Source organism: Montipora foliosa, chromosome 2, assembly GCF_036669935.1.
Source record: "Montipora foliosa isolate CH-2021 chromosome 2, ASM3666993v2, whole genome shotgun sequence".
NCBI lineage: Eukaryota > Metazoa > Cnidaria > Anthozoa > Scleractinia > Acroporidae > Montipora > Montipora foliosa.
Genome location: NC_090870.1, coordinates 8,980,162 through 8,993,804, shown reverse-complemented (window position 1 = coordinate 8,993,804; position 13,643 = coordinate 8,980,162). Strand labels below are relative to the sequence as shown.

The following is a 13,643-nucleotide window of genomic DNA, read 5'->3' as shown; positions in this document are numbered from 1 at the left end:
AATAGTCCTTACGCTTGATGATGTTTGACTAGCTAACTTCACCACCCTCGCTTCTAAATTAAAAATAAAAATAAAAAATCCCAAATCCTAAATCCCAAAAGAGCAAACTTGTAAAGAAAACCCACGCGCGAACAGAATAGGACATTTTTGATGACGCCATTTGACTACAAATTCCAGAATCCTTCAGATTTTCCTTATCTCATACTAATTAGAGCTATTGTTATTTTTGCCCCACTGGGAATTCAAAATTTAAATAAGAAAAGAAAAAACAAACTGAATTCTGGTAATTGCAGTCAAATGACGCCATCGTGAAAGTTGGCTATTGTATATCCAGATGATGTGAATAATTTTGTCCAAACGAGTCTTGGTTTGAATTTTGAGCATATGCCGTAATCATTCATAAGACCTATTGTAATAGCATTACAAAAACGTTGGTACAAGTAGCTTCCAGTTTAATTTATAGTCGTAACTTGGTATCACCCTAGAACTCAATAGAAAAATGTATGTAGTTATACATTTTAGAAAAATTTAAAACTCGTGTTTGTCAACGTCACCTGAATGTAAATAAATGAATGAACGAATGAATGAATGAATGAATGGATAAACAAATAATGATAATGAATAAATAAATAAATAAATAGATAAATAAATAGATAAACAAACAAGATGTTTTCAGAAGCAGTCTGCTAGTTTTCTCCTACCGACGAAAGCTGACGAAGTCCCTACCATATGCATTCGTATGCTCGTCAAAGGTCTGGGTCAATAACGACGTTTACGTCATCCAACAATATGGAATTTAATGTGCCTATCACCTCAACACACTTTTCCACATTATTTATTCTCCGAAATCGTCCCAAATACATCGTGTTGTTTTCAGAACCTTTTGATTGAAATCTCACATTTTGATTGGCTTTGAAAGCCAGGAAAAGTGGTCATTCTTTGATCAATAACCGAGCAATGAAGGGGAATGGGTTGGATGCCCGGTTGACGTCAAAGACTGCTTTGCATTGAGATATTTCTTTGAAAACACAGATGCAAATTAATTTGTGACGTCAACCCATTATCGAGCCCATTCTCCTTCATTGCTCGGTTATGGATCAAAGTATGACCACTTTTCCAAACACGTTCTCGCCCATGAATTCGCGATTATCCTGAATTGTCAATATTGCATACTAGAACAAAACAAAACAAAAATTTAAATGAGTGACACTTAGTTCTTTACAGGGTGAGAGTCAGGTTAATGTCTTTCCCATGCTGGCTGAGATCGGGCTTCTCCCATTTTATAAACATGGATTCCTTAAGCTTCACTTGGTACTTAGTGGCTGCAGAGTCCAGGATCTCGAAACAATCTGGTGTGCAGGATGCTTTACAAAACTCTGAACTCTGCAGATGTTTAAAAATCTGCAGAGTTCAGAATTCAGAGTTCTTTGAATTCACTACTATCGTGAATTTTGGACACAGTGTCCCCGGACTTGTGGTAGCAGAGAAAATAAGGAAATAAAGGATGTTCCAAAATCAGGTGGAAACAAGTATAGTAAAAGTCTACTTTTAGTAGCAGTTTAAAGTATACTTTAAGTAGACTTAAAGTATACTTTATGTATAGTGCTTCAGTATACTTTGAGTACAAAATAATTCTACTTATAGTATACTTAATTTTGGTAAGGGCGACCTTTTGATGTTGTTTGTTGGCGAGTGATAATACAGAATTATCAAATAGTCCTTGAGTAGCTAGCCTTATGGTGGTCAAGTGGTTAGGTGCCGGGTTAATCAACATTCTCAGGTTCGCTTCCTTTCACAGGTAACTCAAGCTCACTCTGTGTGCCACCTAAGTAGATATAGAGAACATATGAGGCGAAGTTTAGGTCTGGAAATTTGCAAGAAAATTGAAATAAAAATCGATAAAACTTACCATGTGGTGAGCTGTTGTTGTCTTTAATACGTACACGAAGTTCCGGGAAAAATGGTCCCCGTTCACCCTCCTTCATAATATAAGGGACTTTAAGATAGTACATGACGGTAGACTGGGACGGTCAGATGAGTGTCATGTCACGCAAAATCCCCGTGACATTTGACCGTCGTGCTTCTGGGACGGTATGTTTTTGCCGGATTTCTCGTCGTGGAATCTACGGTGAAAACGGTAGGAATTCAACCATACTTATTCGCACTATTTTAGTCTTTTCCTTTATTATGCATTGAAAACTGATCACCCAATGGGTTAAATGTGCATTTGGTTGTGTTTGTCTTGATTTATCTGTCGCTGAAATGAAAAAATCTAGGGAAATTCTGAGTTCATTGAAAGACATCGCTCGGCCACATCGCAGCTCAAACCAAAATTTGCTTGTTTTGAATGTAGCGTTATCCATAATCCACCATGACACAGGACGAAAGCAGAACAGAAAGGTAAAGTATAATAAGTTGTGGAGGGAGGGGAGTCTCAAATTGCTAAGAAGAAAACTCACTGAGCAATCTGGGACTCCCCTCCCTCCAGGGGGATATATATTCCCCTCGTCACCAGGCGTCCCGAGTTCAGTGCCATTGAATTGGACACTTCGCGAGGACAACGCTTTCTGACCGCCATTTTAGCAGGTTAACTTACAAGTTCTACAGAGCCTGGTGGCTTCGCATTGTTTATTTAGCGACTGGATTCGATTTTCACGAAAAAAATCGTGCTTGTTTTGGGTCGATCGGAGTACCTACGCTGGCTTCCGTCTCCTACCTTGTCACTATACTATGAAGGAAGGTGAACGGGGACCATTTTTCCCGAAACTTCGTGTACGTATTAAAGACCACAACAGCTCACCACATGGTAAATTTCATCGACTTTTATTTCCATTTTCTTGCAAATTTCCAGATCTAAACTTCGCCTCATATGTTCTCTATATCTACCTATGCGGCACACACAGTGAGCCTGGGTTACCTGTGGTCCTTTGTCTTTGTCCTTTGTCTGAGTTTGAGAGCAAAAAAATTAAGCACCTTTTGAAATTCGATGAAATAAAATCTTTTATAAGGTAATTTAGTCTTTTAGCTTTAATTTGACATATAACTCCTTTGTAGCGAAAATACTCGCGTGACTAGAACTTTTTTCTGTGGGCACCTCATTTTCATTTACCGAGACCTTAACAATATAAAAATGGTATCGTCAAGACAAGCTAAAAAAAGAAAACAGCTCACTTCCAGATGCCGTCCGAGGCTAAAAAAAACGCAGCGTGCTCAAATTGCCTAATAATGTGTTGTGTAGAGTCCTCAATTAATTAACATATGATTTTATCAGCAAGGGGAGATTATGAAAGATAAAAGCTCAAACTAAAGTTCATGGTAAATTAACGAAACTATGATCATTTAACTGTTACTGGTAATTATTGTTGCCTTACGACTATCGCCGCAATCAAGTTTTCTGATAAAAATGACTTTTCCACGTTTTACAGGAAGTAAAATAGGCACTTCACATGTCGGAAAATAGAAGACCGTTCCAAGGTATTTTTTAAACCACTTAAGCGCAAGCCCTGCTTTGAAAAAGTGGGCTCTTTCGACTCAAGATTTTACATGTCACACTTACCCTTCTTGAATGCTGCAATTTCCGGTAACTCTAAATCCTTGGGAAAAAGGACCTCTGTGATGTTTCCATGCTCCCCTTGTCTGAAGTAAAAAGGCTTTGACAACTGTTCTTCAAATTCTTCATTAACAGGATGATTGGAAAGAACTCGGCCATGTCGAACACGTCTCAGCCGAGGTTCTCTGACGTCAAGCTTCATCAGATGCTTAAGCTGCTTTCCACTATAGTCATGTGACATAGGAGTGACGTCAACCTATGGAAAAGATTCAATATTCAAGCCAGATTCAGCGTGTGCCTTTTAACACAAGCATCAAAGACAACGGATCGAATTGGTCAGTTAATAGCGCATCAGCAAGACTTCGCAGGTTCAAACCCTGTCCGCACCAATATTCCAATATTCAAGGTATAAAAATGTGGATTATGGGAGGGGGGGTGGGGGTAGGGGGGAACACGCGTTTCCCCTTTTTTATTTCCTATTGCGTGCATCTGCACCTCGTGCCCGCGGGAGGTTGTAGAGACCATAACGAGCCACACGTTCTTAGCAACCAAAAAAAGGCTGGGGCATTCATCTGAGAAACGGGAGTAAAACTCCTGTACCTCAGCTGGATGCCCAGTTGCTTGCAACATTTCATTCCCATGTATTCCATTAATCCATCATCGCAAATCGTTAGAGGCGTCAACTTTCACGTCATGTCATCATCTGAGGGCGTTAAGTTAATTAAAGAAACGGTATTTAATAAAAAGATGTACATTGACGCCAGCCCTTAAAATAGCGATGAGAAAAAGCACTCTCCGTGTTCAGTAACATGATTACAAAGGATTCTGACGATACTTTTTATATGTCGGGAAAATCCAAGACCATCAGCGGTTTCACCGTTTCCTGAGAATTCAGAACGTTCTTTAAGTGTCAGAAAGAATCTCAGGCGTCCTTTCCACGGATTTTTCTCGATTAAAATAAAGGGAAATACGTTCAATTGTGAATTATAAAACTTGAGATTTCCTTCAAAGTTAAGAAAATGATAAAAGATGTACGCATTTTTAAATTCGCAATAAAGGTCCATTTAAGCTCCGTGAGATGAGTCTAGAACTAACAAATCCAAAAATAAACTGTGATCAACCGCCTAGGCTGCTGGCAAATGGGACGTTCATGAAAATTTTTTAGAGAGGATTGCCGGCTCAGGTCGAGATCTCAGCGAGCGGATACTACAAACAGGCCCTACGTTACGTAGTTCCACTATGAACAAATCAAAATAGAGTTGTTTGTAACATTGGCAATCAATACTATTAAACAAACGTTTATTTAAGTTATTGTTCTGGTAACTTGACAAAAACCTTGGCAAAAAATGTTCCAAATTCAGTGTTCAAAGAGATTGGGAACCCTCGGGAAGGAGATATATTGTAATAATTATTCAGCTGGATGCTTACGGGAAATCTGAGAATACGGAGCTTGTATGGAAGTTGAATTAAACTGTTTTTTTCTTTGTTTGTTTGTTTGTTTGTTTGTTTGTGGTGCTCGTAAGTAGAGCTGCCGCTATAGAAGATCTGGACTGTACGTAATAAAACCGTACCGGTAGGAGTCGTCAAGTCGGGGTGGACTGGGACTATTGACGCATGCGTTGTATTTCTAAATATTGGACGCCATTATTGTTTTGGTTCATGCGTCATCCCTGTGTCAATATTTGTGTCGTCCATGTAAACGCGGTATGAAATGTCCTGTAGGACCTGGATTTTACTCCACATCATCACATGTATTTTTAGGTATTGCTAATGCTGTGTGTACCATCAATGTTTATTACTGCTAATCCAGTAGATGCTTCTAGTAACACTGTTGGATTCTCAGGATTCATTGGAGCATGTGTTTATAGGTTTTTACTACAGTGTGGTAAATTGTTTTAATCAAATGGCTTTTCCCAGCACCACTGCCTCCAGTTATAAACCAATAAACTGGTTCAACATTTTGTGACTTCAGACTGTTGAGGTTTTCATTTTATTTCTAGTCCATGGAAGCACCCTGTTGTAAGCTTTAGGTTGCATTTTTTATCATGTAATGATCTACATGTAACTGATTGACGTAATTGGTCATCAGATATTTCTCTTCGCTATTTATACATTGTTATTGCTGATGGACTGTGATTTCCAGTAGTTTGGGGATTTGCACCAAGCTCTGAGGGTACTTGTTCATTGACCACCTCATCTAGTGATGATTCATCTTAGAATTCTAGTTGAATTTCAGCATTCTTTTGATCATTTATAAGATCATATGAATGTATGACAGTGCCATGCTTGTTTCTTAGCCAATCTAGTGCTTCTGTTACTGGTAAATAGCTGATAGAGATGATGTAGTGTGCAGCAAGAGTTGTCTACACTGTGCAAATGGCAATAAGAGAAATTTTAGCAGCAAGTCATCGATGTAAAATTCTGAACAGGTCCTGAAATTTGAAGCATACTTAATTAAGGAACCCATTTCACTGCTGCATCGTTATGGCAAATTTTCAACCAATCACGCATGGTAAAAGTGAGACCACAGTACCAAATTCTGTAAGGGCTGAATGGAGTTAAACTAAGCATAAGACCTCAAGTACGCATTGCGGACCTATTTTTTCTTCAGTGGGGAATTTTTATGCATGGAGACCCCCTCTGCATTTGTCTTATTTTTTTTTTTTTGTATTTTTTTTTTTTTTGACTTTACAGGTATATAATACAAAAACGTAGAGAAAAATACAAAACAGGGCTTTCAATACTTGCACAAGTTACTTTGATTATCAACTGCAACGAAAACTATGCTACACTAAAACCAAGAAATACTTAACAAAATTAAATAAGAAAATAGATATACAAGTATAAATAAAGTGTACGGGAATTATAGAAAACAAAATTTGGATAACAGCTACTATTGTATTCATTGTATTAATGGAATTAGAGGTTTCCATTTTTTTTCGTGGAAATGGATTTTGTTACTTTTTCTCGCAATAACGCGTTCGGTTTCAAACGTTTTCTTTAATTTATCGACTAACATTCTTAATTTTAGAGGGCCCTTATTTAACTTACAGCGATAAATAAAAAACTTACTTTCAAGGACAATGTAATTGATTAGGATGTTTATACTATCGCTCGTATCTAGAAACCCGAGAAGAACATCCTTAATGTCAAAGCTAACAGTTATATTTACAGATTTAAGAAGAGCCTTCAAATCGTCCCAAAAAATACGCACTTTTGTGCAATAAAAGAAAACATGTTCTATGGTTTCTAACTCCTTTTCACAAAAATCGCATAAAGGAGAGTCGACTTTTTTAAACATAAAGAGCATCTTGTTTGTGTACAAGATCCTGTTTAATAGTTTATATTGGAATTCTCTTAATTTAGTATATGGCAGAACATCACAATACGGCGCTTTCTAGGTTTGATTCTTCTTTTCCTCGCCACCGCCAGATTTGCATTTCTTATTACTTTTGTCTTTCTCCGTTCCTTCGATTTCCTTTAAAAGATTGTTTGGGAAGGTTGTTAGAGTTAGGGTTGGGTAATGCATGGGTAGACTGCTTCGCGCTCGGGCCGCAGATGACACTACAAGGGCGCAAATAAACAATATTCCCGAAAAAAGTCATGTCATTATCATTATTATCAATAAACAAGGCCAAATGATAACAATAATGCGAGTTTTAATAATACACTTGCTAAGTGAATAACGAATTCAAAGTCACTTCAAATCATCATGTAAGTGTTGATTGAACAAGCTATGAGCTTGAGCATCTGACATATACCCCTTCGTAAAACAGAAGCATTGGACCGAAAATACTATTAACGTTAACAAATGCAAATTCAGCAAGGTACAGATTTTGTTAGCTTGCTTTATGCAAAAACAAATATTGATGCAAAAGTGAATAAATATTGATACACAGTTTCTAGAAAGAGCAGAAGGAAGTTTCCAGGACGGTCGCTCGAGAATAACATATTTACGACATGAAAACATTTATTTTGAACCGTGAATATAGAATATAAACAGTTACGATCAGCGACAAACATTTTGGCAGATTTTTGCTACGTTCAATTTTGTTATTATACGTTTTGGCTGCACAAATAAATCGCAAATCGAAAGTGACATTGCCGGAATTCAGCGGGCGCCGTGATTAAGTTACCGCGGCATGTTTACTTTCCAAACAGTGAAGCATCTGTGTCAAGTGATGGCAAGATACCGGGTTTTAGTAAGTTTCTTTTTCTGTCAAGTGTTCTAAAGTTTGACAATAAATGAGCGAATTCAAAACAAAGATCACAATCGCCCACCATTGTTTCTGCAAAGTCAAAACTTTACTCTCCAAGACGAGGTTATTTATCACCAAGGTAATTCCATCATTTTGGAAATAGCAGCTACTTTATTATTCACCGGCGTCACAATTTTTTGCTGATTTTGAGGCTCATTTTGTTGAAACTCGAGCACGCTTCCAACCGACCTGTTTATTTTCATGAAACCTTTCCTGCTTACACAGCAATACTAAAAACATCCTCCCGTATCACGTTTCAACCTTAAGCTCGAAAATTCAATACAGAACATGATATTATAATTCACAAAGGCAGTAAATATCACAGAATCCTTTTCCAGCGAAACATTTTATTGAAACAACATAAGATGCGCTAAAACGCCATTCGCGTTGCAATGACTTTCCATTGCTGGTTAACGTGAATAACAAAGTCACAAGGCAGATATATATTTATATTTAATTAAGTTACCACAACAGAAAAACGCTAACCTCATTTTGACACGAAAATGCTTTACTATTGCCATAAAAACTATACAGTTTAGAGCCCTGCCTGAGAGACCGGGGCAGACTTGGAAATGAATGTCGGCCAATTTCGCTTAAAAATGGTACACAAAGTACTTATGTCGACTTATGTAATATGCCAAAGTTTCAGCTTCAACGACTTTTTTTTAGCCGAGTTCTGGATATCAGCCCCTAAGGGGTCCCCAGAGGCTGATTTTCAGTGCAATTTTGGCCACTCTTAAATCTCTCTTTTAGCAACTTGGTCACATTTGAAGCATATGTGAAGCAACCGGAAATGGCCTGTTTTTCAGACCAAATATTTTCCATGCCCATGTTTTATATCTTGAGGTCTTAGTATCCATGCAAAGTTCAGCCCTTAGTTTAGTAATATCAAGAAAAAAATACTAAGGTTGAGGCTTTTTACTACTTGAAGAAAAAAACTTACGAGAAGATGGCTAACCAGGCCACTTCCGGTTAAAGTTTCAACAAAGCGTGTCTGAAAATCAGCCATTTAATTTCGATTATCTTTTTTCCTTCCAAGTTATGGTTAAAAGAGACTCTGAAGTTAATTGTCACCGAAAAGACTTGTTGTTAATAAGAAATTTTTTTATGTGATTGTTTTAGGACCGATCAGATAGTGGTCCGAGAGCGGTTATAAATTTCATGGAAGAAGTCTTGAAAATTACCGACAATAGAGCCGCTGTGAAAACTCTTTATTTACCTAACAACACATCTCTTGCCGGTAAATCACAATGCAAAATTGCATCTTTTTCGTCCAAACTGCAATGTTAAGTTTATCTCCTTTGTTCAACTCGTTCAACGTATCACGTCTGTGGCCCGTAGTAATGAAGCGCTAATTAAATCAGGATATAAGCAAGCTTTGTAGTTCCACTCAGTAGTACTATAACCCACCTGTTTGGGCTTTAATATTTTCTGAAGAAAAAAGGACTTATCGTTCTCTTTAAATGCAACCACAACATCTGTCGTGACACTACTTGAGAATCGTTTTGAACCTTTAAGAAATTTCGAATATAATTAAAGTTAATCGTCTAACACAAATTGCATTCACTCTTCCAGTCTATTTGCAAAGAGTCTGGATAAATTCACTTACAAAAAAAACGCTTACCTGGCTTCTCTTTTACGGACATGTCCCTTTCTTACAATCCCTTAAAAGTGAGGTAACATTAGAAACTTTAGCCCCAGCGATAAATTGGTCGCAAGTGCGTCGTTGCGAGTTAGATATACACAGGTCGATTAATACCGTACGTGACGAGGTCATTGTAGTTTGCTGGCTATGACTGACTTGGAATTCAGTTGTTTTCTCGTGCAGATTCGTCTCCTTGATATTGCAGAGAATAATTATGATAGAACTTGTATGAGAACCTCAATGGCATGATTTGTTTACTGAATATTTATTCATACCCAGTGCCCCAGTGTAAATGGCTCACGTATGTTGTAAATGATTGATAAGGACGTCCAACACGGTCCGTTTTCGCCGCCAATCCGCTAAATTGCTAGAAGATTACTCACGGGCACTCTTTCCCTTTCTCTATCAGTATTTTCCTTTTGTTGCTTTCTCAAACAGCACAGATCCATGGTGGCATCCATACTGCACATATTATCCAAAGATAGGACAGGGGTGGAGTGGGTTATCCTTCCGGCAAAGTCTACTGTTTCAGCTTTCTTGGAGCCCTTAAGGGCTAGGGGGTTTTTTATGGCACCCGTAGCTGTAGATCATATGAAAAGTAAGTCTTTATGGACTCACACTGAATTGCTGACCCTTAACTCTGGTTTCGGTAATAAGAAGCAACCCAGGCGGTAATCGCCCTGCAGGGCCATTAATGATGCATGCTGTAGGTGATAAGGTAAGTCGTCACAAGGCCTAGTGCCCGCTCGTACCTGCTGGAGCTTAAATTGGTTACTGCTCTTCTTTCCTGGACAGGATAATAATCACTGGTGCCCATTTATACATCTGGGTGGAGAGAGGCACTGTTAAAGAAAATTGCCTTCCAAAGACGACATGTCAACGCCCTAATAACCAGGACCGCCCGATCCAGAGTCTAGCCCGCTAACGCGCTATGCCAGTTCCTTTTAAAACTATATGCGATCTATTAAATTAGTTTAATTAATAGATCGCAGGTAGTTTCTTTTCTCGCAAATAAACAAAGCAGCCGGCAAGGTGTCCACTTTCTTTTGAAAGTGCTGGCCATTCATTTCTTCCCCGATGCATTTTGTTGATTTAGGACAGATTAAAGTCCACATTACACTCGGATTCTACACAAAAAGGAACTGGCATAGCGCGTTAGCGGGCCAGACTCTGGATCGGGCGGTCCTGGTTATTAGGGCGTTGACATGTCTTCTTTGGAAGGCAATTTTCTTTAACAGTGCCTCTCTCCACCCAGATGTATAAATGGGCACCAGTGATTATTATCCTGTCCAGGAAAGAAGAGCAGTAACCAATTTAAGCTCCAGCAGGTACGAGCGGGCACTAGGCCTTGTGACGACTTACCTTATCACCTACAGCATGCATCATTAATGGCCCTGCAGGGCGATTACCGCCTAGGTTGCTTCTTATTACCGAAACCAGAGTTAAGGGTCAGCAATTCAGTGTGAGTCCATAAAGACTTACTTTTCATATGATCTACAGCTACGGGTGCCATAAAAAACCCCCTAGCCCTTAAGGGCTCCAAGAAAGCTGAAATATTTTATTTCCCAAGTTGCCAAAACGGTAGACTTTGCCGGAAGGATAACCCACTCCACCCCTGTCCTATCTTTGGATATATATGCAGTATGGATGCCACCATGGATCTGTGCTGTTTGAGAAAGCAACAAAAGGAAAATACTGATAGAGAAAGGGAAAGAGTGCCCGTGAGTAATCTTCTAGCAATTTAGCGGATTGGCGGCGAAAACGGACCGTGTTGGACGTCCTTATCAATCATTTACAACATACGTGAGCCATTTACACTGGGGCACTGGGTATGAATAAATATTCAGTAAACAAATCATGCCATTGAGGTTCTCATACAAGTTCTATCATAATTATTCTCTGCAATATCAAGGAGACGAATCTGCACGAGAAAACAACTGAATTCCAAGTCAGTCATAGCCAGCAAACTACAATGACCTCGTCACGTACGGTATTAATCGACCTGTGTATATCTAACTCGCAACGACGCACTTGCGACCAATTTATCGCTGGGGCTAAAGTTTCTAATGTTACCTCACTTTTAAGGGATTGTAGGAAAGGGACATGTCCGTAAAAGAGAAGCCAGGTAAGCGTTTTTTTTGTAAGTGAATTTATCCAGACACTTTGCAAATAGACAAGAAGAGTGAATGCAATTTGTGTTAGACGATTAACTTTAATTATATTCGAAATTTCTTAAAGGTTCAAAACGATTCTCAAGTAGTGTCACGACAGATGCTGTGGTTGCATTTAAAGAGAACGATAAGTTCTTTTTTCTTCAGAAAATATTAAAGCCCAAACAGGTGGGTTATAGTACTACTGAGTGGAACTACAAAGCTTGCTTATATCCTGATTTAATTAGCGCTTCATTACTACGGGCCACAGACGTGGTACGTTGAACGAGTTGAACAAAGGAGATAAACTTAACATTGCAGTTTGGACGAAAAAGATGCAATTTTGCATTGTGATTTACCGGCAAGAGATGTGTTGTTAGGTAAATAAAGAGTTTTCACAGCGGATCTATTGTCGGTAATTTTCAAGACTTCTTCCATGAAATTTATAACCGCTCTCGGACCACTATCTGATCGGTCCTAAAACAATCACATAAAAAAATTTCTTATTAACAACAAGTCTTTTCGGTGACAATTAACTTCAGAGTCTCTTTAACCATAACTTGGAAGGAAAAAAGATAATCGAAATTAAATGGCTGATTTTTGCAGACACGCTTTGTTGAAAGTTTAACCGGAAGTGGCCTGGTTAGCCATCTTCTCGTAATTTTTTTTTTTTTAGTAAAAAGCCTCAACCTTAGTATTTTTTTCTTGATATTACTAAACTAAGGGCTGAACTTCGCATGGATACTAAGACCTCAAGATATAAAACATGGGCATGGAAAATATTTGGTCTGAAAAACAGGCCATTTCTTCACAAATGCTTCAAATATGACCAAGTTGTGATCACAGCCACAGGCTAGCGAAAAATTTCCATGAGCTAATGTTCTCACCCATAAAAGCCTAGGGATAGGGCTTTACAAAGATGGTTTTGTTTTTGCCTGAAATTAATTTCATGTTGCTAAAAGAGAGATTTAAAAGTGGCCAAAATTGCACTGAAAATCAGCCTCTGGGGACCCCTTAGGGGCTGATATCCAGAACTCGGCTAAAAAAAAGTCGTTGAAGCTGAAACTTTGGCATATTACATAAGTCGACATAAGTACTTAGTGTACCAATTTTAAGCAAAATCGGCCGACCTTCATTTCCAAGTCTGCCCCGGTCTCTCAGGCAGAAGCTCTTAAGCTCGCATATTATAAAACATGATGAATTCATAAAGGCCACCTTTTCCAGCGAACAATTTTTTGAAACAAACAACATATTTGCTCTTAGAGGCGAAAACCTCTTCCTATTTCATTGCGAGCGTGAAGACAAGAAACTCAATCGTGTCAAATTACCATGTACTTCAGGTTCAAACCCTTTCCTAACAAGAATAACAAGAAAATGCTTTACTATTGCCATAAAAACTATCCAGCACACATATCATAAAACATGATGAATTCATAAAGGCTACCTTTTCCAGCGAACAATTTTTTGAAACAAACAACATATTTGCTATTACAGGCAAAAACCCCTTCCTATTTCATTACGTGCGTGAAGAGAAAAAAATCAATCGTGTCAAATATGCGCAATATTACAACAAACTAAATTTCAGGATCAAACCGTTTCCATGAAGAACCTTTTCCTTGAATAATGAAGCACAAAATAGACGACAAGCTTTCTTTCAAATAATTCTTCGCTGTCACATTTCCAATTTTTTTTTTCCTGAAGACTGTGCAGAGTTGAGCACAGATCCAATTAAGGTGTTCGATTCGTTCTCTGTCTTTGTTGAACCCATAAGTTACCAGAGAATTTTCCATTTGGTTTCAGTGTTCCACATAACAGCACACTTGGTTTTTATTATTTTAGAAATGCAGCCCACTTTGATTTCGGCTCGACGGGCGACAGATTGTTGTCGAAGTCCATTACTAGTCGCTTTTGAGATTCCAGGTGTTGGTTTTCACCGCCTGCCTAGTTTATCCAACTGACTTTCCATTATTGAGCTCCATAAGGGTATATTTTGTTTAAGGATCCACTAAAACGCCATTCGCGTTACATGACTTTCGACG

General features: G+C 38.4%; 1 protein-coding gene across 1 annotated transcript in view; it reads right to left on the bottom strand.

Annotated features, from left to right (window-relative positions):
* The window catches only part of LOC137991153 (uncharacterized), a 67,689-nt gene that overhangs the window by 49,674 nt on the left and 4,372 nt on the right, over positions 1-13,643 (bottom strand). The window contains 1 exon segment of the mRNA XM_068836268.1: positions 3,557-3,806. Coding sequence (XP_068692369.1) covers positions 3,557-3,806 — 250 coding nt within the window.